The sequence below is a fragment of the Gossypium hirsutum genome, chromosome D12 (genome assembly GCF_007990345.1).
Source record: "Gossypium hirsutum isolate 1008001.06 chromosome D12, Gossypium_hirsutum_v2.1, whole genome shotgun sequence".
NCBI lineage: Eukaryota > Viridiplantae > Streptophyta > Magnoliopsida > Malvales > Malvaceae > Gossypium > Gossypium hirsutum.
Window position 1 is genome coordinate 53,519,613 of NC_053448.1, and position 21,387 is coordinate 53,540,999.

The 21,387-nt window shown below is 31.5% G+C and overlaps 2 protein-coding genes and 1 long non-coding RNA gene across 4 annotated transcripts; 2 read left to right on the top strand and 1 right to left on the bottom strand.

Annotated features, from left to right (window-relative positions):
- Positions 1-6,589: 6,589 nt before the first annotated feature.
- Positions 6,590-8,849, bottom strand: LOC107946545 (uncharacterized). Its single transcript, XR_005921859.1, has 3 exons — positions 8,547-8,849; positions 7,127-7,226; positions 6,590-6,958 (listed from the first exon to the last, which is right to left on the bottom strand). It is a non-coding gene; the product is annotated as an uncharacterized lncRNA (long non-coding RNA).
- A 1,597-nt stretch (positions 8,850-10,446) lies between these two features.
- On the top strand, positions 10,447-14,308 carry LOC107946546 (uncharacterized). Its single transcript, XM_016880931.2, has 3 exons — positions 10,447-12,428; positions 12,714-13,138; positions 13,395-14,308. The coding sequence occupies exons 1-3, from the start codon at positions 11,648-11,650 to the stop codon at positions 13,899-13,901; spliced, it is 1,713 nt and encodes a 570-aa protein (XP_016736420.1). The 5' UTR covers positions 10,447-11,647; the 3' UTR covers positions 13,902-14,308.
- A 1,272-nt stretch (positions 14,309-15,580) lies between these two features.
- On the top strand, positions 15,581-18,866 carry LOC107946547 (exocyst complex component EXO70E2). 2 transcript variants are annotated; one of them, XM_016880934.2, is made up of 2 exons: positions 15,581-15,900; positions 16,434-18,866. In XM_016880934.2, the coding sequence occupies exon 2, from the start codon at positions 16,741-16,743 to the stop codon at positions 18,682-18,684; it is 1,944 nt and encodes a 647-aa protein (XP_016736423.1). In that variant the 5' UTR covers positions 15,581-15,900; positions 16,434-16,740; the 3' UTR covers positions 18,685-18,866. The 2 variants fall into 2 exon arrangements, with proteins under 2 accessions (XP_016736423.1, XP_016736424.1); XM_016880935.2 differs by having other exon boundaries at positions 15,582-16,324.
- Positions 18,867-21,387: the final 2,521 nt, after the last annotated feature.

Consider the following 21,387-nt stretch of genomic DNA (forward strand, 5'->3'; position numbering starts at 1 on the left):
ACAGTAATATGTGTTTAGATTTGCTTGACAATAGAATCGTTACTTAGTTAACGAATGTTGATTTTTATCACGCTAGTTGAATTGGAAAACTTACTTTTGTGTTGTCACTCATATTTGTTCTAATTGAATGATGGAGACTCGAGATCAATATGTTTCATCTCTCATGCAGCGACGCAATAATAGCCATGGAAGATGTAGTGTTGTTAGCTGCGCGTCTTATAATAAGAAGTTCTAACCACAATCTAGGTGAGGTCCTTTATCGAGTGTTCAAAATTAGTACCAACCTTAAGTTTGATTTCCAAAGGCATCAAATTAAAATGAAATGGTTAAAGACTAGTTTCAAGCATCTCCCAAAGAATCCAACACTTGATGATATTGATTGTAAAGCTAGAGCATAGATTCTTCACTTGGTCAAATGTGTGTTAATGCCAAAAAGTTTGATAACCTATTTCAAACCATATACCTCTCATTGTTATCAAATTTTTAAACGGATGATACTTATAGTTAGGGGTTTGTCGTTTTGACATGTGTATATTAGGGTGTTATGCAATGCATGTAGAGAGTGTAGAAGTATGTAAAAGTCAAGTCAAACCAACTAATCGATCGTTTCAATTGATTTCATTTTTTTTGGGTTGATTCGGTTGTAAGTTGGTTTGAAAAGCCGAGTAAAACGATAAATCAATTTAATTTTGATTTTGGAAAATCAAAATTGAATTAATTAACTTTAAATTTATTTATTTTTTATTTTTTAAAATATATAAATCGAAACCCGTTTCATATCCAAACTTTAACCTAGTTATAACTTATCCTTAAAATCCAAAAATTAAATTAAATTAATAATGTATATATTATCAAAAAAATAAATCCAATTACTAAAATGAAATCAAAATACTAAACCGAAGTAAATTCTTCACTCCAATTTTACCCATTACCAAAACATAATTGTCTATAGAATTTGTGTTGTATTATATTGTGTTGGACTAACTGTTATGTAGTAATTTACATGTTTTTTATTTCTTAGGAAAATGTATATTAATGTGATTTAGTCGATTTTTTTGACCGAAACTCAATTTTCCTCTGTGTAGAAGGTAAAAGTAGAATTCTTTGTCTAAAATCTTAAACTCTAAACGAATTCAAAATAAACAAAAAAAAGCTATATTGGGGATCGACTCGATTAAGTAACGAAAAAGTAAAAATAGCGGAAGAAATTGAGAAATTGAGAAACCCTCCAAAGAGGATAAAAAACCACAAGCAAAATTAATTTTACTATAATGGCAAAAGAATGAAGAGTACAAAAGATGGAGATAAAAACTAAACCCTGAAACCCGAAAACAAAGAACCCTCAAAACATAAACACAAAATTCTTCAAAAGTGTTATGGGTTCTAATCTTTAATGTGTGTTTTTCTAAAGTTGTAAAAGAGCTCATTTATAGGCTAAATTCGTAGGTCAAATAATAAAATAATCTAGACTAATCAGAGTTCGACTGAAACAAATAAACAAAGTTTAACTGAGAGATTATCTCTCAAATTAACTAAAATATGAGTCATACTTAACAAATCTCCACTTTGACTCGTATTTCCATAACGCCATCTTTGTCAAAACCCGCCATGAGCCTATCTTGAACTATGTAAGGAATTAACTGAGTCGAATTTGTACTTAGAAGCTGGAAGACTTCTAGCCTTTAACTTGTGCACTGCCAAATCAAAACTAACTCGGGTCTGATTTTCACGAACACAATGCCCTAACTTTTCAAAACCTGCATCCAAAAGAGAACATCTTTTCAACGAAACGATCATACATTTTTTTCTTCTATGACCAAGTTGCCTCCGCTCCAAACGAGTTGACTTCGACTCTATAACGGACGAGGGACGTCCAGTTTCACCGGTCACTGTAGAACCTTCTAGAATATAAAGACTGTTGGCCTTTTTACCTTTTAACAAAATGAGAGCCCACGAGACACCTTAATGTCCTTCGACTCGATGTTGATTCTGCAACCTTTCGAGTCTAAAATACTCAAGGAAATGAGATTCTTTTGTAAATCAGGTACATACCTAACATTTGAGAGTGTACTAATTGTCCCATCGTGCATCCTAATTTTAACAGTACCGATATCAATTACCTTACTAGATGAATTGTTTTCCATGCGCACAACTCCACCTTCAACCGAATTGTATGTGGAGAACTATTATCTATTGGGACATGTGGAAAGAACATCTCAAATCTAGGATCTACTCGGACGTAAGCTCAGAGCTATCGCTCGTTGACACTAATAAGAAATTATCACCGCTTTCGTTGGCCAAATTAGCACCATCTACATTTTTTTCGTTACTCTCAGAAACCTTTTATTTCGTAGTTTATAATAATTTGCTTTGACATGACCTAACTTACAATAATGACACTTTTTGTCTCGCTTCTTTGATGCTACCAAAACGAAAACTTGCCTATTTGCCTTGCTATCCAAACCAAACTCATTGTTGAGTTTGTCTTTACTCAATAAATGACCATTCACATCCTCAAATGAGATTTTGTCTCTGCCATAAATCAGGGTCTCCTTAAAAGACTTGTATGGAGATGGTAAAGAGCACAATAATAGCATACTTGATTTTCATTGTTAATTTTAACCTTAACATTCTTTGAATCATTCAAAAGAGTAATAAATTAATTAATGTGATCTCTAAGAAGCTCACATTCGTTCATGTGAAATGTAAATAGACGTTATTTCAACACTAAACGGTTAGCCAAAGACTTAGTCCCATAAAGAGTTTCTAACCTTTTCCACAAGGCGGATGAAGTTTTCTCCATCAATACTTCCTGCTACCCTATTCGTGAGGCACATTTGGATTGCGGACATTGCCTTTTCATCAAGCTCTCCCTATTCTATATGATCTAGATTCTCAGGCACAACTGTAAGATCTTTTTCAGGCCGGTTTGAACTAGAATTGTTATCATCTGAACTTGCCACAGATTGAAATTTATGAAAACATCGAACTTCTCAATGTCAAACCTTGTTGTTGCCATCTCTGAACGGGCTAATCTACAAAAACTAAACTACCTCTGATATCACTTGCTGGGAATCGACCCGATTAAGTAACGAATAAGTAAATATAGCGAAAGAAATTGAGAAATTGAACACACAAATTTAACGTGGAAAAACCCCTTTAAAGAAGATAAAAAATTACGGGTAAATATAATTTTACTATAATGGAAAAAGAACGAATAATATAAAATATTGAGATAAAAACTAACCCGAAAACAAAGAACTCTCAAAACATAAACACAAAATTCCTTAAAAGTGTTATGGATTCTAATATTTAATGAATGTTTTTTCTAAGGTTATAAAAGAGCCTATTTATAAACTAAATTCGTAAGTCAAATAATAAAAAAAATAAATTAGACTAAAACAGAATTTAATTGGGAGATTATCTCTTAAATTTGATTGAAATATAAGTCATACTCAACAGACTATTTTATATGTTAATAAGCCAATTCAATAAATTTAAAATAAATAAGAAAATTAAAAAAATTCTGTAACGAATGATAGGAGCAAAATGGACTAATAAAAACCGATACAATTGATAGCAATCGAAATTTAAACCAAAATATTGTAGGATGAAAATTTCAGATTAATATGAAAAAGAAAGCAAAACAAATTTGGAATGACACTAATTAAAATGATGTCATAAAAAATATATTAAATTAAATGACCTACCAAATATAATTAATATATTAAATTACCCGTCAAACAAACCAAGGTTGGTGGGAAGAAAAGATTTAACGGAAGCCAAAGAGGGTTTGTTGGAAGATGGATGCGAGAGTAGGAGAGCAGGTAAGAGTGTAGAGCTCAAGTCATCAAATTAGGGGTTCGGAAAATGGATTTTGAAAAATTAATTTTTTTAAATAAATATTTTTTTATGTTTGAATAAATTTTCGTAATATATATTTTTGTTTGATTAACTTTTTGAAATAATTTTCAGTTCATTTGAAAATAAAAAATTAGTTTATAATAAAAAATATTTTATATAGATTTAATAATAATTAATATTTAATTAAAATTTAACTTGAAGTTATATATATTATATATAAAAGTGGATATGACACATTGAAACTGGAAAAAGAAACATTAAAATTAAGAAAAATTAAAACAAATATTCATATTTATATTATTAAAATCTTCATCTTTTATATTATAAAATATTTATAAATTTTAATATACATTTATTATTGAAATTGTTATGAAATATTAATGTTAAATTTTAAATATTAAATATTACTTAAAATTTAAGATTATTATTAATGTTAAAAATTACCATCAAAATAAAATTTTAATTTAAATATTTTACTTTTTACTTTTTTAAGTAAACATTAAATAATTTTATTAAAATAAAAAATAATATTGATTTAATTAATAACTCATTATATGATTAAACATTGAAATTTATAATCTTTTAGATTAATATTTTAAAATTTTAAAATTTAAAATATATTATTAATAAATAATATTTGACTTTCTTAAGTTACTCGTAAAAAGTTATTTTCTAAAAAATGATTTAAACTTTTCAAAAGAGGAAGCCATTTTCTAGGAAAATGAGTTTATTGTCTTTTTATTAATAAGGGCTAGTTCTCTATTGTTGTTGTTGTTCAAAAGTGTTTTTGAGAATTGTTGTGAAAAAAATGGTTTGTTAGTTTAATGTATTATCTATTGTTGTTAAAATGTTAAATTTAGAGATGATACCGAGAAGTAAAAAATAAGTTAACTTAAATGGTATTTAAATCATTTGATATCCTAATACATAAAATATAAAATTTAAATATTTTTTAAACCATTAATATAAATTATTTGTAAAGTTAAATTTAAACATATAAATCATATTAAAGAAAATTAAGATTTTTCTTATTAATTACATGCTGATTGCTAAATACTAAGTATACATTTGATTGCTATGTATTTATTTAGTTGTAAAATAAATGTGACAATCAATTAAATTTTTTTTAGTTTGAATGATATAAATGAGAATATTTTGATAATTTTATATCCGAAAGTTAAGAGCTTAAAATTCTATTTTTTTAGTTTTTTTTTTCATAACTTAAGGAAATAAAAATGTTTTTTTTTTATTCCAAAAGCTAAATAAAGTTTGAGTTATTTTTTGTCAATCAAGTATTTCCCGAAGCAAACACATGAATATATTAAAAAATATACTTTCTCATAAATCATTTTTCGTGAAAGTAACACATCCAAATATTCTTTTTTTATCATATTATATTTTAATAAAATATTCATATAAATGTACTGGGTGTTAGAATTTCAAGTTTCTAAGTTAAAATGTGTGGATTTGATAAATTTATTTTATTTAGTTAGTTTGAATTTAATAATTAATTGTATCGTAATAATTAAATTTAATGATAAATATTAATATAAATGTAAATATCTATTAAAAAAAGAGAAATATAAATTTCGACCCAACGTTTCTTATAACCAAATCCTTCCTAATATTATTTTCCTACACGGTGGAAGTCATGAGCTGTGCTTTCTCTATGGTATAATTTTTATTTTCTTTTATTAAAATTTGGTGTGGTTGGGAATTGGGATAGATGGATTTCAATGATTGATTTATTACTAAAATATATAACAAATAGCAATTATATCAAGGGGCTTGTAGGTAAATAAAAATTTTTCAATTTAAATCTTTTATAATTTATAAAATTTTAAATTAGTAATATTAAAATTATATTTTAATCTTCTCAAAAATAATAATTTAATTTAATTTTTTAAAATTTATAAAGATATAAACTATTAAAATAATAAAGTTATATTTTTACCATCGTAAAAATATACAATTTAATTTTGACCAAAAATTTTTTGACTCTAAATTACAAAATTTAAATTTAAATAATTTATTGGTATTATCAAATCCAGTCCACCCGAATTACAAAATTTTTATGAAATTAAAGACTCTGCCCATAATCCAACCATCGACGCATATAGGTGGTTTCATTTTCTTTGTTACCTTTGAACAAAATCCCCTGACCATTAAAATTCAGTAAAAAGTTTGGCAGTAAAAAGTTTTCGGTAAAATGATTTCTGGAAAATGTTTTATTTTTCTGTAAAATGATTTACTAGAAAATATTTTCTGGTGTTTGGTAAATCTGTATAAAATATTTTTTGCTGTTTGGCAGATTTCCTGAAAATATTTTCCGAAAAAGTTGTTTTTACATATATAAATTTTTTGAAAGTACCACTTAAAATGAAAGCATGAAAAATGAGTTTTCTTGTAGGAAATTGTGAAAGAATTGTAACTAATGTGTTGAATCATGAGTTTGATTGGTGCAAGATTTTGTTATATATTATTAGGTTATCTTTCCCGTATAATTAATTAATTAATTAATCCCTCATTATATATTTAATCAAGAATTTGAATGGGAAATTTGAATGAAATTCATTTAAAAATCAATGTATTATTAGGTGCAAATTTGAGGATTTGGATGAAAGACGCAAAATTTGTTGATGGAGTAACTCAAACAAATAGAATTTCAAGATATGCTAATGGTCTCCTACATGCTCTTAAACATGTTCAGCATGTTACCAACTCATTTCACAAACAATTGGCATATGAAAACGAGTCCAAAATCTCAAGCATAAAGTCTCTTATACATTAGCATAAATTTCACTGCAGCAAAAAATGATGAACCAGGCATTAGCTAAAAAACTTATACATGCACATCAATAAAATCCTAATTGCCTTTAAACCTAGTGCTTGCCCATAGCAACTCCTGAGCCTAATCCATAATCAGAAGGCAAGGGATCAATGCCACCAGTTTCACCCCAATCTTCAACACCATAAAAACCAGCAGCTTTCCCTTTATTACCTCCATCAAAGCTCTCAAACTCATTACTAGAAGAACTCAACTTCCATAAACATTCAAATCACCAAAAGACAACACATCATTCCCCATGTTAAACTGCAAAGGAGAATCACCTCAATACTTCCTTTTAATCCATTAACTCAATGCTAAAACTAAACCATAGAATCAATTATAATGCAAAGGACTAAAAGCATTAACAATTTATTCCAGTAAATAAGATCCACAGCATTCAGAATATCATAAACTACAAAAACATCTACATACCTTGAGTTTCTTATGCGTTACAACTAGAAGAGGAGGAATAAGTGAATACAGATCACACAATGGTCTTGTAAGTGCTGAAAAAGTTGGGTGCTCAATAGTCCTGCAAAAAAGTATGATATCCTTGAAATAACTAAACAAATAATATTGCTTAACATCCATTCTCAAACATTAAGCACCTCAAGATAAACTGCATTTGAAATTCAGTTAGCATAACTCAAACATCCATATCATTCATTAGCAGAAGCCTAGGAGGAATTGCAATGGAATACACTATTTGCTAGTATGCTTAACATAAAAGAATCTACTGTCTCCATGAAAAAAAAAAGGATTATTTAGTGCACCACTGGTGAAGCTAAAATCTCCACATGGGACGTTACTAATATGCTACATGCTTATTAAGTACACGATTACTATCCTATATGCAAGCCAAACAACCGAAACAACCACAAAAGACTCAAAGAAAAGTAGGCGAAAGAAGGTGAAAGACATGGGTGGTGAAGGAAGCTCCAGGCGGTCCAGAACCACCCAGGAGTCGAATACTCTGTCCGAGGCAGGGTCCCTAATCAGTTGTGATTCAGAGTTTGTAGAAGGGGAGGGTAATTGAAATGGAGAAATTCCTGATTTTCTTTTTCTTTGTATGTAAACATATTGGTTGCTTGACCATCTTTTTGCTTTAGTGGAAATCAAGAAGAGTGTCGTGAAACTAGTAGGCAAGAAGGAAACAACGAAGTAAGATGGTATAAGGAAGCAGTTGAAGGTAAAAGCTATTATAATTGAGAGAAGAGCTAAAACATGCACTGTTTATCAAGTGTATTCACAACTTCTCATGAAAGAAAAAATACCAAATATTCTTCTTTTTCTCTCCATTTTCTCTTCTTATCTGGTCTCTAAAATTGGAATCAAAGCTATAACAATTCCAATCAAAAAAGGGCAAACACTAGAAACACAAAATCCAAATCCTAGTAATATAAACTGTCACCAAGAATTTACTGGTATTTCATCAGTGCCTTTTTCATGCATTTTTAAATGAACCCAAAGCATCCCTTCAGAAAAAAGATTCACTCTCTCAAGGCAGTGGATCAAAAACTCAGAAATCAAAAGGAAGAAACAAAAGAAGCCTGTTGCAGAAATACCGATATCATTGTAATTCAGCAAAAATAAGCAAGATTTATAATCATGTACTTAATAAATGAATCGGGTAAATCACATCTACTAACTGAAGCTTTAAAGGTAGAAATGTTGATATTTTTATAGTGAAAATAGCAAGAAAATTAAAAGGGAAAGCTTCCCTTTAGTGAAGAAGTGGAGGTCGAGTGGTGTAGGAAAGAAGAGGATGAGTTTTCATTCTTTTTCCGATTTCTGGAAAATCCAGCAAAAACCACCAATTTCATAAAAAACTTGAAGCTTTTGGGTGACTCACTGACAGATCTATGAAGCAGAGAGATGGAGAAGGAAGATGAAGCTGAGAGAGAGATGGCGAGGCAGAGATGAGGAGGAGAGGCGGAAGCTTTGAGGAATGAAAAATGTCTGCTGCTTAGAAGAGAATGGAAAATGTCTGCTTAGAGAAGAATGGAAAATGTCTTACCAATTTTGAAGCCGTAAGACATTTTCCGGAGGAATGGGTTTGATTTTACCGTGTTTTGGAAAATGTTTTACTAAAGGATTTCATTTTTCACCAAACAAACACTGGAAAGGGTGTAAAATGTTTTCCGGAAACCATTTTACAGCAAACAAACGCACCCTAAAACAAGAGATTTAGTGATCCAATTTCTTTTTCTAATTTAAGAATTTGCGTCAACTGGATTAACTCCGTCTTGCTTCACAAATATTTAATAATAAAATTTAATTGAAAGTAAAATTATTTCAAATTTATCTTTCATATATATTTTTAAAATATAATAATGCATATATAAAATCACATATATATAGTACTTACTTTCAAATAAATTAAAAAATATTTGAAATCACAATTGTTTTGGCTAAAACTAACCCATAAGAATATAAAAGGAATAGTTGATTCTAGGTATTGCTCTGAGCACAACTACATATAATTAAATCATAAAATTATAAAATCATGGCTGGTCTAGCACACAATTCCGATACAACTTAAATGAAACAATTCTACTCGTATTCTATAAACTATAAGTATTTTATACAAATGCAAATGCTAAATCAAATTTATAGCTAGGAAAAATTAAAATCAATGAATAAAACTTATTTACAAAAAATATGTTTGAAATAATAGAGAAAATAAAGTAGTAAGTAAGAGGAAAGAGGTAGAGGTGCTCATGCGGCCCGTCCAAAATATAGGAGGGTTTGGGTAAAAATATAGGCCCGAAATATGGGATTGGGCAAAAAAATAAGGCCCGATTAAAAAATGGGCTGGGCCTCGGGCACTACTTTTTTGGCCCGGGCCGAATATAATAAATATTTTTATTTTTTTAATTTTAAAATACTTTTTTTTAAATTTTAAAATTTTTTTAAAATACTTTTTTAATTTTTTTAATTTTAAAATATTTTTAAAATATTTTTTAATTTTTGTTTTAATTTTTAAAATAAATTTTTGGTATTTATTTAAAAAACGGGCCGGGCCGGCCCATGAGCACCTCTAGAAAGAGGTAATAAGATAGGGTTAATTTTGACTTAATATTTTTTTAACTTTTCCATCTACATCTACATGAGAAACGAATTTACCCGTCTTTTATCATATGAATTATGTTACCATGTTGACGAGAAAATAACTCTCAAAGAGTGCTTTCGCCGTTGATATTTTTTTGATCTCTACGCATTTCACCGCTCCACTGGAATTTCTCTCTACCCCTACCGTACTCCAGCTTAGTAGCTTCCACCGCGTGTACACCAAAAATAAATAAAACTTAGTACACCAAACCGAATCACTTTTCAAGAGATTAAAATTTAAGAAAAGTATCATACCAAATATTACCTATTTATACCGATAAAACTTACAAATCATTTGTTAAAAATGTAGTTAATTATTAAAAAAAAGTTTAACTAGGTGTCAACGTATGATTTATTCTCTCTCGATATAAACTTATTTACTATCAATAATATCAAATATAAAGCTTTCCTTGAATCTTAACTTAATTATCATTATCATTATTGCCTGTAGAGGAAAATATGGTTTTATCCCTTTATTGAAGCGCGTTTATCATTATACAAGTTTGAACTTGTTCATACAAAAATGATAGGATTACGATTACGTTTAAAGTATTGTCCAGTGGTCGTGAGATCATTTTCTTCGCTTAATATTTCCTCTAAAGAATGTGGATTTCCCAACGAATCAAATGGTGAGGGTTTGGGTTTAATAGGGTCATGAATAAAAGATAAAGTAGTTGAACGGCCTGTTGGATGTGGTTGAGTCAAGTGTTGTTGGTCCTGCATTTTAATTTGGGTTAGCTATAATGTTTCACTTTGTATCAGCTGGATATTCACATAGTTAAGTGTTGATTTTTTATTTGTTTGGGTTAGCATAGATTCCAAGAGTGAAAATCTCATTTATAGTGGAATTAGATTGAACTCGATCTTTAGGAACAGTAAATTTTATAGTGAAAAGGGTAGAAAACATAATTGAGTAAAAAGAAAGGATATGGATGGAGTTGAAATGTAGCGTGTAGATAACACAGCAACGGGTCTTTTTCTTCCATGGAATCCCCATCTCTATGTATTCAAAGCTCACAATTCAAAACAAGGCTCTTCTTTCAAACTCGGTCTCTTAGGTTTCACTTCACAACTTACCTAAATTCTCAAACAAGAAGGAAAAACTTTACCATCCTTTCAGTTCTGTTGATCTTATTATTCAGTTGAAGCAGGCAAACCACTTTATCAGCATCATTTTGGGGTAAAATATGGGTTCCTTCTGTTGATTGATTTCTGCAGTTTTCATCTTGTATTCCAAACGGGTAAAGCTTGGATTCTTACATCATTTTCACAATCATGTGTTTGTCTTGGGAACACTAGTGTTTTGTTCGTTCCCTTTGGGTTTTCTATTGGTTAGTTTATTAAATTTCTGGAATTGAGAGTTTCAATCTTAGCTTGCATATTGTTTCCAGCTTTATGAGGGATTGGCAAACTATTGTATTAATAATAATTCAAGAAGATTCAGTTCTTTAATTGATTATTGATTGTGCTGAATTGCTCAAGTTGTGTGGCCAATGATATTTTCGCTTTCAGAATTGGATTCATGGGAATTGTTCTTTCGAGGTTTTCAATGTCGAAAATGGAAAGTCAAGTTTTGTGCTATTGAACTTGGTAGTTTCTGAAATGGATTCGTTTAAGCTGCTTCCATCTTAGCTTGCATATTGTTTTTCAGTTTTATGAGGAATTGGTATAATATTGTATGATTCAAGAAGATTCCATCCTATAATTAATTATTATGCTGATGTTTGAGTTGTAAGGCCAATGTATGTTCTCTTTTTCAAACTTGGATTGATGGAAGTTGTAGATGTCGATAATCGAAATAAGGACTTAGTTTTTGTGTTGTAGAACTCGGTAGTTACAGAAATGGATTCATGGCTTGTTGCAACAGCTGCTGGTTATTTTGCTGAATATTGGCAAAATCTTTTGAGTGATAGGACTCGCTTTCCTGAGCTAAGAACTCAAGAGACTGAAACCGGGAACGGTCCCTTGTCTTCGACAAAGGGACTCCAGCAAGATGTTTCTTCAGATGGAAGAGAGTTTTCAACTAGGAAAGTATCAGATTCTTATAGACATTATGTGGTTTCAGCTGCACAAGTGGATTCCGATAGCGGATTCGATAGTGAAATGGTGGGAAGTTCAGGACATCACATGGATCAATTTTTAGTTTCTCAATCAAGAGAAGATCAATGTAGAAAGGGGCCTAGAAGTGACACTATGAGGAAAAGAAGCACCCTTGAAACTAGATATTCATATGGACATTTACTTAAACCTTTTAGTTCCTTAGATAGTTGCATAATGGCTCACCTATATATGGAACATGTTAATATGGAAGAATACATACTTACTTTCCCTCCATCATCACCGACTGCAATATCGAGACCATTGATTGTAACTGATGGAAGCCAAATAATCAGCAGAGCAAGTGGCAGTTTTCCCAATGGATCAAATCGAACCGCGGAGAGTAAGTTGCATAATCTAGCCACTTTTGAAACGAGTGGAAATGTTTTCGGGATTCCTCCGTTGCCAAAAGTCAAGTCTTCAGATCTCCGCAAGAAGTTGAAATTTAAGAGAGGAAACCGGTATAGTGGAAGACAAAGCATTCCTTGCAAAATGGATACTGCAAACCGGTTTCATTCACAACAGGGTACTACTTTCGCATCATTGTTCAATTTTGTTTTTACCCTTTATTTTAATATGCAGTTTGTTTTCGGTAGTTCTATGTTACTCGGGCTCTAGAGTCGGTGCTGAATCGGTATGTGTTTGACACCGTTGCATTTTATTGCTACTTTGTACAAGCTTAAGCTTGATGTAGAAGAACATGATTTGGCATTTAGTTTAGTTTAGTTTAGTTATTTTTCTCTATGTTTCACGGTCGCTTGTTAAATTCAATGTATTCATCTTAATACTTATTCATTCATTAACATACCAGGTCCGGATGAAGGAGCGTTTCTGTTTTCTCTTGGTATTTTTATGGGCATAGTATCTTCTTGCATCAGAAATCGAAGGGAAGTGTTGAAATTGAGAGGGTTGTTAAAGCATACAGAGAATGTAGTTCAAGATCTTCATGATGAGCTCGAGATGAAAGATCCGGTGACAGTGAAGGAGATAGCTAATGAGAAGTACGAATCAGGGGAGACGTATGATGATTCCTTTCATGACAGGGTATCATCTTCCGTGGAACAGAATTTCAATAATTCCAAACGATGTTATGGTGGAGAATCATATTATGATAAGGTAGGGGAAAGTTCAGAGTCAATGAGTCAAATCGAAGCTGAGCTCGAAGCTGAACTCGAGAGGTTGGGTCTAAACATGAACGTATCTAACCTGGAGGGAAGATTGTCTGATCTTGATGAGGTAATGCATCGTCTAATGACTCATTGCTTCATTTGCACATTTCTAGCGACTTCGTTCTACTTTTTACTCTCTTGCCAATCAATATTGGTGTCGTGATTGCTTCATTTTTCCACAATGGCAGTGCTGTATATTGAATGTTTCAAACATTTTATTGGAGTTAGGAATAAACAATAATAAGCATAACATGATGGAAATCTTTTTCCTTGCCTGAAAACTTGCTTGGATGTTCTGACGATACAGCTAAAAACTGATGCAGCTTGACCCGGATTTTGCCGAAGGTGAATTGAGATCCGATATGATCAATGCGCAGGCTCTTGTCAAATCTGTTTCAAACGAAGATAGCCGTGACACTTCTACTACTCATTCCAGAAATTATGCATTCTCACCGCGAGAGTTGAGCATGCGTCTACATGAAGTTATTCAATCGAAGCTCGAAGAACGTATAGAAGAACTTGAGATGGCCCTCAGGAACAGCCAGAAGAAGGTGAAACTAATGGAATGGCAGTATAAGATTTCACGAAAGATCTCTAGCAGTAAACTGAAATATTCATCCAATCCTGAGAGTCCATTAGCAAATGAAGAAATCGATTGCCAGTCTGGTCCTCTAGTTATGCAACTATCAGGGGAAGCTTTAGATGCATACATTGAAGCTCGTGAAGAGCTGTTGAAGACGGACGAATCAGAAGAAGATGATGATGATGATGATGGACTACCTGATATTTATCGAAATAAGCATCAAGGCGAGCTGCATAAGTATGATTGAATTCAAAACATGTCTTGGGGCAGTCAAGACAGCATGTATCCGAAGAACACATCGGAGGAGGCCGTATATGGTGGAGGACGAACATTGGAAGATCAACACTTAAGAGTGCATGAATTAGTGGGTGTGAGTGAAGATGAATGTAGTGACGGTGATGATGAAATGGAGAAGCAACTGATAGAGAAGATTGTGGAGAAAACTAGGAAAGGGTCTGATGCACTAGTCAATGCAGAGAGGATATTGTTTTCCATGGATGGAATCTAAGTTTCCTTGGTTGTATCAATCTCCGTACACGGTGATGCATATTGGGATTATAGTATAGAAAAGGATAAAAATTTAAATACAGTTGGAATATACCTGTAATGAACAAAGTGATTGTGTTGGAAATACATTAATAACTAATTTTCCCACAGAGAGCATTCCACAGGTTGAGTTGGTTTTTTTATTAAATTACCCTAACTCATCATAATCTACAAAAATCGAATTATAATTCAAGAATCAACAAATTCGAATCAAGTAAAAGAGAGTTCTTACAAAAATTTAACTTCTTTATTCAAGTATTCTGCAACAATTAAATTCTTTTATTTATTATTTATCTCATATTAATTTAATTAATTAAAGATAAAATAATCCTTAAAGAATATAATTTCTTTGTAAAAGAGTTTGTTTTAATTTCTTAATTTATCTTTTTATTAATTTAATTTAATTTAATTTTTATTGGTCCAAAATTTCTCCAACCATAACAAAAATTATGAGACAATACCAAACATTATGAAATAGTATAAAAAATTACCTGATTACCAAGAATGGAATACCAAAAAATATGACGCTACTACCAAAATTACGAAGGAGTACCCATCTAATAATTTAATTTTATCCATATACATAATAATATGCAAAATTATTATTTTTAGAATATCAAATTTTGGTTCATCCCAACAAAATTTCTTAGTACAAAAAAATAATACTTTTTATGCTAAAATTTACTTTCTCATTCCAAAACTAAATTTTGAAAATGTACCAAAAATTTCGAAAATATATAGGAGCAGCAAAAATTATAAGGGAATATCAAATATTGGTTCGTCTTAAATTATTTTCTTTAATTAATTTTTAATATTTTTTAAATTTATCCTTATATGTAATGCAAAAATATTATTTTTAAAATGTCAAATTTTGGTTTGTCCCAGAAAAATTTTTTAGTACAAAAAAAATATATATAATTTTTTATTTTCAAAAATCATTTTTTCATTCCAAAATAATTTTTGAAAGCGTAGTAAAAATTTTAAGGGTATACAAAAAATTACGAAGGACTACGAGTAAGAAAAGAAATTATGAGAGATAACAATTAAAGAAGTACCAACAATTTCTTGGTACCCAAAAATATTAATTTTTTATTTCAAAAATTAATTTTTTTTATTCCAAAACCTATTTTTAAAAGCATAACAAAAATTTTGAGAGTACCAAATATTATAAAAAAATTACTAAAAATTATGAGAATGTAACAAAAATTCTGAAGGAACATAAAAAATTATGAAAAAAATACGAAAAAGTTATTAAAAATGGTAAGAAAATAATGTTTTCTTGTTTCGACTTTCGAGCTTACAAGAGAACTCCCGCGTAATGTTACCAACAGTCAAAGTCGCGACTTTAAATTCCCTACCCAGCAAGCATTCAACTCCTCCATTTCTTTTTAAATTGATTTTTAGGAGTGTCTTTTCTAAAAAAAATAATAAAATCATATTCAAAATAAAGTAAAATCCAAATCCCTTATTCTTTCTGCATTTTCCCACGAAACTTCCCTCTTTAATCTCTCCACTCTCCTCCTCCACCTCTACTTATTCACTGTCTCATTCAAGTTTTGCTTTTTGGACAAAATTTCCTATACAATAGTTGTTGTTCTGCTTCTTTTTTGAGAATTTTGATGTCCCTTTTGACTTTCTTTTTGTTTTTTTTTCTGGGTTGATGCTTGATTTCGAAGATATCAAGGAAAACAAGTTTTAAGGTTTGATTTGTTTCCCCTAACTTTTCTTTTTTTGAATATTTTAGTTATTTTTTCTCTTCTTTTGCTAATTTTCGAGTACGGGGTTTTAATTAAAGTTTGTTTTATGTTTTAAATGTGTTTAAAGGAGGTAGTAAATACCCTCCCCCCGCCCCAAAAAAAAAAAGGTTTTGGGGTTTTTCTCTAATTTGATGATCAAATCATTTTCACTTTGATTGATTGATTTCATCTACTCTAGGTTCATCAATTATCATGAGCTTTTTTCTTCTATTTTTGTCCTTCAAACATTTTTCTTTATATTTCTGGCTTTGCTTAGGATAGGTGAGGTAACAGAGCTTACCTTTGTAAAACTTCTGTGCTAAGATGATCATCTAAAATCACTTTTGATTTTGCTGCGGTGGGGAGTTATCAAGCTTTAAACTGTTTGGTAGATATCTTTGAATTCTAAAGCATTCAAACAATTGTTTTGATCTGTTCTTTGATCCTATGTGGGGTTTATTGAATCCTAATCTGCTTTTGGCTATTTGGTGATTTAGATCCAGTGAAAGGCTTGGCTTTGATTACCTTGGAAGTTCGTTGATGTTAAGTCCAATCTTCCAAATCATGGTTTTTGGGCCTGTTGGTGTTCTAGATTCTGTATAGTGGAAAACTTGGCTTGATTGCCTTGGAAAGATGTTCATTGGTCCTGATCCTGTCTGGGGTTTATTTATTCCAAATCATGGTTTTGGCTTGTTTTTGGTTTAGGGTTAGGCTTGATTGCATGAGAAGTTAGTCGGTGTTAAGTCAATTACTTGATTGGTTTTGTTCGGTTTGTTGCGATATTTAAAAAAAAAAAATTGGGATATGGATGAATGTCAATCTGCCATCCCAGCACATGATGGAGATCTTCATGTGGTTGCTGCTGCTCACCATATTGTCAAGGCATTAGGAACTACAAAAAATCTTAGTGATGATTTGAGGAAAATCCTTATCGATCTCGATGCGCACTTGTCATTGATAACTTCAAATATCGATAGCAAGGGAGGAAAGGGATTCGTTGAAGTTGAGGAGCGACTGAAACGAGTAGAGAGGAAGATTGTGATTTGGGAGTCGGATCGAATAATGATATGGGATTCTGGACCCAAGGAAGCTTCCGATTATCTAGAAGCCGTAGATGAAGTTCAGACACTGATAGACAGTTTACGCGGCTTATCCATGAATGAAAATCAGAAGCAGAAGGAACTTCTTCACCGTGCATCAAGTTTATTGCAGATGGCAATGTCAAGGCTTGAGGAAGAGCTTATTCATATGCTTGTTAAGCATAAGCAACAGTCTGAGCCGACATACATTCCTTCCCCTTCTTCTCAAAGGAATGTTGTTTACAATGAGTCTGTTGTTTCATTAGATAATGAGTCAGCGAAGGAAGCATCGAGCAAAAACTCTTGTAGCGACGAATGTGGTGAATATATTGTTGATTTGGTCCCTGAACATGTAATTCCTGATATCAAGTCCATTGCAAAGGTTATGTTTGCTTCAGATTACGGTCAGGAATTTTGTGAAGCTTTCATTGGTGTAAGGAAGGAAGCATTGGAGCAGCATTTTGACATTCTCGAAAATGGAAAACTGAGTATTGAGGATCTGTTGAAAATGGAGTGGTGTAGCTTGAGTACCGAGATGAATAAATGGACCTGGTCGATGAAGATCATCTTCGGTGTCTATCTCATGAGTGAAAAACGGTTATGTGATCAGGTCTTAGGGGAGTTTGGATCAGTTAATTCATTTTGCTTTCTTGAGATAGCGAAGACTACAATTCTTTGCCTCTTGAATTTTGGTGAAGCCATAGCAATGGGGCCTCAAGAACCCGAAAAGCTGCTTCGTCTGCTTGACATGTATGAGACTTTGGCAGATCTTGTTATAGACATAGATGCATTGTTCTCAGAAGATGGTGGTTCTTTTGTTCGACTCGAGTTCCACAAGCTTCTTGAGGGATTGGCTGATTCCGTAAAAGCAGCATTCAACGCGTTCGGAGTTGCTGTTTCTTCAAATGGATCATTATACCCCTTCCCTGGAGGTGGAGTTCATCCTCTCAGTAAATATGTCATGAATTACATCAGTATGTTCCCTGAATATTGCAGCACCCTCAATTTGCTTCTCGAGGATCAACATTCAGATGTTGCAAGTCTAGTTAGTGAGCCACAGTGTGGACCAACTGCGTCTCTTTCCACATCTTGTCCGATGGCTTGTCACCTTCGATCAATCACAAGCTCTTTGGAGTCCAATCTTCATAAGAAATCTAAACTATACAAGGATGAAGCTTTACAACATATTTTCTTGATGAACAACCTCCATTACATGGTTCAAAAGGTTAAGGGCTCGGAACTCAGGCCTTTCTTCGGAGACGAATGGATCCGTAAGCATAATGCAAAGTTCCAGCAACACGAAATGAACTATGAGAGAGTCACTTGGAGTTCAGTAGTTTTGTTGCTCAAGGATGATAACCCTGGCTCGAGTTCCCTGTCAAAATCTACTTTCAAAGAAATGTGCAAGGGCTTTAGCATTGCCTTTGAGGAGGTATACAAAAACCAAACAAGTTGGTGCATCCCAGATCCACAGCTTCGCGAAGATTTGCGGATTTCGACTTCACTTAAAGTAGTCCATGCATACCGGACTTTTCTTGGAAGAAATCCTGCTCATGTTGATGATAAATGCATTAAGCATACTGTTGAAGATGTCGAAAAATTGCTCTTTGGCCTTTTCGAAGGATCGCCAAGATCGTTGCGCAATTCACGAAGAATGATGAAGACATAAGCTGTCAAGTTTTAGCCATTTTTGGGTATTTTCTTCTGAATCAAGTCTGTATTTTCGTAGATATAAAATGTGATTGTAATTAACATGTTTCATTTCCAAAGTTTTCTGTTTCTGATTGCTTATGATTGACTTTGCCTATGTTTCTCTTGGCTTGAAATAACATTGTTATAAACATGCATCAATTCTAGGCATATGATCCAGTTCATACTCTAGGTATAATTTTGAGGGTTGATAGTATTCCTTTTTTTATTCGGCTTAGTATTTGTTTATCAGTGAGGGTTGATAATATTTTTCTGCTTAATACGCCTATGTTATCCAGACCTTCTATATTCCCTAAAGTTCACCTTTTGTCTGAATATATGTCGGACATTGGTATGGAGTTATAATCCTCCAAATATACACTCATCCTTAAGTCGGGGTATCATAGGTACATGAATGCAGGCACTAGTAACTTGTAACCTAGAGGATGTCTGATTTATCTCTGGTTAATTAGAGTGACGAATGTTGCTCATTTTTTGTTGTTGAAATACTTGTATTCAGCACGTACACAAACAAATAGGATAGGGGAATATGATATTTCAAAATATTCCATATTTAAGAAAAAAAATCAATTTCTCATAGGTCAGGCTTGAATCCATCGGTGCCCCCACATAGCTGATGAGCATTTGATCCAGATTAATACAACGGACAAAGAGGCATGCAGTGTCCATCAATGAGAAAAAAGTCGGTTACACTGAAATTGAAAGTATTAATGTGCATGTGCTAAATGTAAGATATTGATTAGGAGTTAGCTACATCCATGACTTCCTGTAGACCACATCTCTTTTATTTAGATTATGTTGTTTCCAACTGTTTTTCTATTTATTCATTTTCAAGAATATATATATATTTAAAAATATGAACATTTATACTTGTATTAGAAATGCCCATGGATTAGCTTTAACTATTATTATTATTTTTTCATCAATTTTACTACTTCAAATATTGAAAAGTTGTAATTAAATTTATAAGGGTAGAGGCAAGAGGTTGTTTGATTGAGGACTTAAAAACGATTTGTTTATTTGTTTCAAAAATAAAATAATTTGTTTATTAAATGCATTGGGTTACAAAATTTTATGGCCATCAAGTTTAATTTGAGCTTTAATGAATTGGATTTACTTATTCTAATTTATATTGATTTTTAAATATACAATTAGTATGAAAAATGAAGAGTTGAGGAGGAAGATGCACTTTGACAACTCTGATCTTCAAGATAATAACCCAGGAGGAAGATGTAGGGGCACGTGCAAAACCGTGGCAGAATGAAATGGATGTTCTGCGCAGAGATGTGTGAACAGTACATCCTAATGCCCAAGATATGGATTGGTTGTTCTGTTTACACAATCCATTAGCTCCTGAGATAGCAACTGTGAGTCTACCAGCTGAGTTTAAGGTTCCAAAGAAAATGTTCGAAGGAAGAAGCATCCTCTAACACATCTCATGCAGTACAACAATTATATGAAGGTGCTAAGGGCCTCTAATGTTGCAAAATGTAAAGCCTTTTCGACGAACCTTAAAGGAAGTGCGAAAGATTGATATCTCTTTATCACAATGCTCCATCTAGTGTAACGACCCAATAGTTAGGGATGTCGGAAAGTACATTCCCGAGACTCCGTTTTTGTAAATTTGACTCGTAAATATTTATTAAAAATATTTACGAAGCTAGTTCTGTAGTTAATTAGGTTTTGGTTAAGTGAATTTGCATGAATTAAAAATAATTAGGTATAAAGACTAAATTGCATAAAGGGTAATAGTTGAATTATATATTAAAGAAAAATTAAAGGGACTAAAGAAGCAATTATGCCATTGTTCTTTAATGAGGCGCCATAAGATAAGATATTTATAAATTTAATTTATATTATAATAAAATATGTTTACTTTATTAATAAGTATATATATTATATTATAATAATAAACTAATGTATAATAAAACAAAATAAGTAAATGAATGAATAAAAAAAAGAAAGAAAGAAAGTCAAGCCAAAACGAAACAGAAAGGAAAGAAAGAAAAGAAGAAACGCAAGGGCATAGGAACTTCTAAGGTTTAAAGTTTAATTGGTTAGTTAATTTAGTCTTTTTTTTCTTGTAATTTTTATGTTTTTAGAATTTTGGTGTTAAGTGCTACCCGACCTATGTCGAAATTTTACCAATTATTGAGTTTTTAAATGTTGTTAATGTTGAATAATTTTAGTATTAGGGATTAAATTGGTAGATTTAAAAGTAAGAAATGAAAAAGGATTGAATTGTAGAATAAATTATAAATTTTGAGTAATAGGGATTAAATTGTGAAATTTTTGAAATTTAGGGATTTCAGTGAAAATAGGAAGTTAAATTTAGTTTAAAGTGAAATTTGTATGAAAATATAGGATTAATTGTAAAGAAATAAAGATAGTCTCAGTTTAGGGACTAAATTGAAAATTAGGTAAATATTGAGTAAAAATTGAAATATTCAATTTGAAATTAATTGTGTTGTATTGATGAATTTTAATTGTTTTAATTCCGTACCTAACGTCGTATCGAAATCCTCGACTAAAAAGGGAAAAGATAAAGTCGACATCGAATAGCTCGAAATTTCTGGTTTGTATTTCTATAATCCAAAACTAGTTATTAATTGTTGTATTTTTTATTTAATGCATATGGTAAGTGTTGAGGTGAGTATTTGAC

Coding starts and splice junctions, on each gene's coding strand:
- LOC107946546 (XM_016880931.2), top strand. CDS start 11,648: ATGGATTCATGGCTTGTTGCAACAGCTGCTGGTTATTTTGCTGAATAT. Junction 12,429..12,713: donor CCGGTTTCATTCACAACAGG/GTACTACTTTCG, acceptor TTAACATACCAG/GTCCGGATGAAGGAGCGTTT. Junction 13,139..13,394: donor GATTGTCTGATCTTGATGAG/GTAATGCATCGT, acceptor AAACTGATGCAG/CTTGACCCGGATTTTGCCGA.
- LOC107946547 (XM_016880934.2), top strand. CDS start 16,741: ATGGATGAATGTCAATCTGCCATCCCAGCACATGATGGAGATCTTCAT.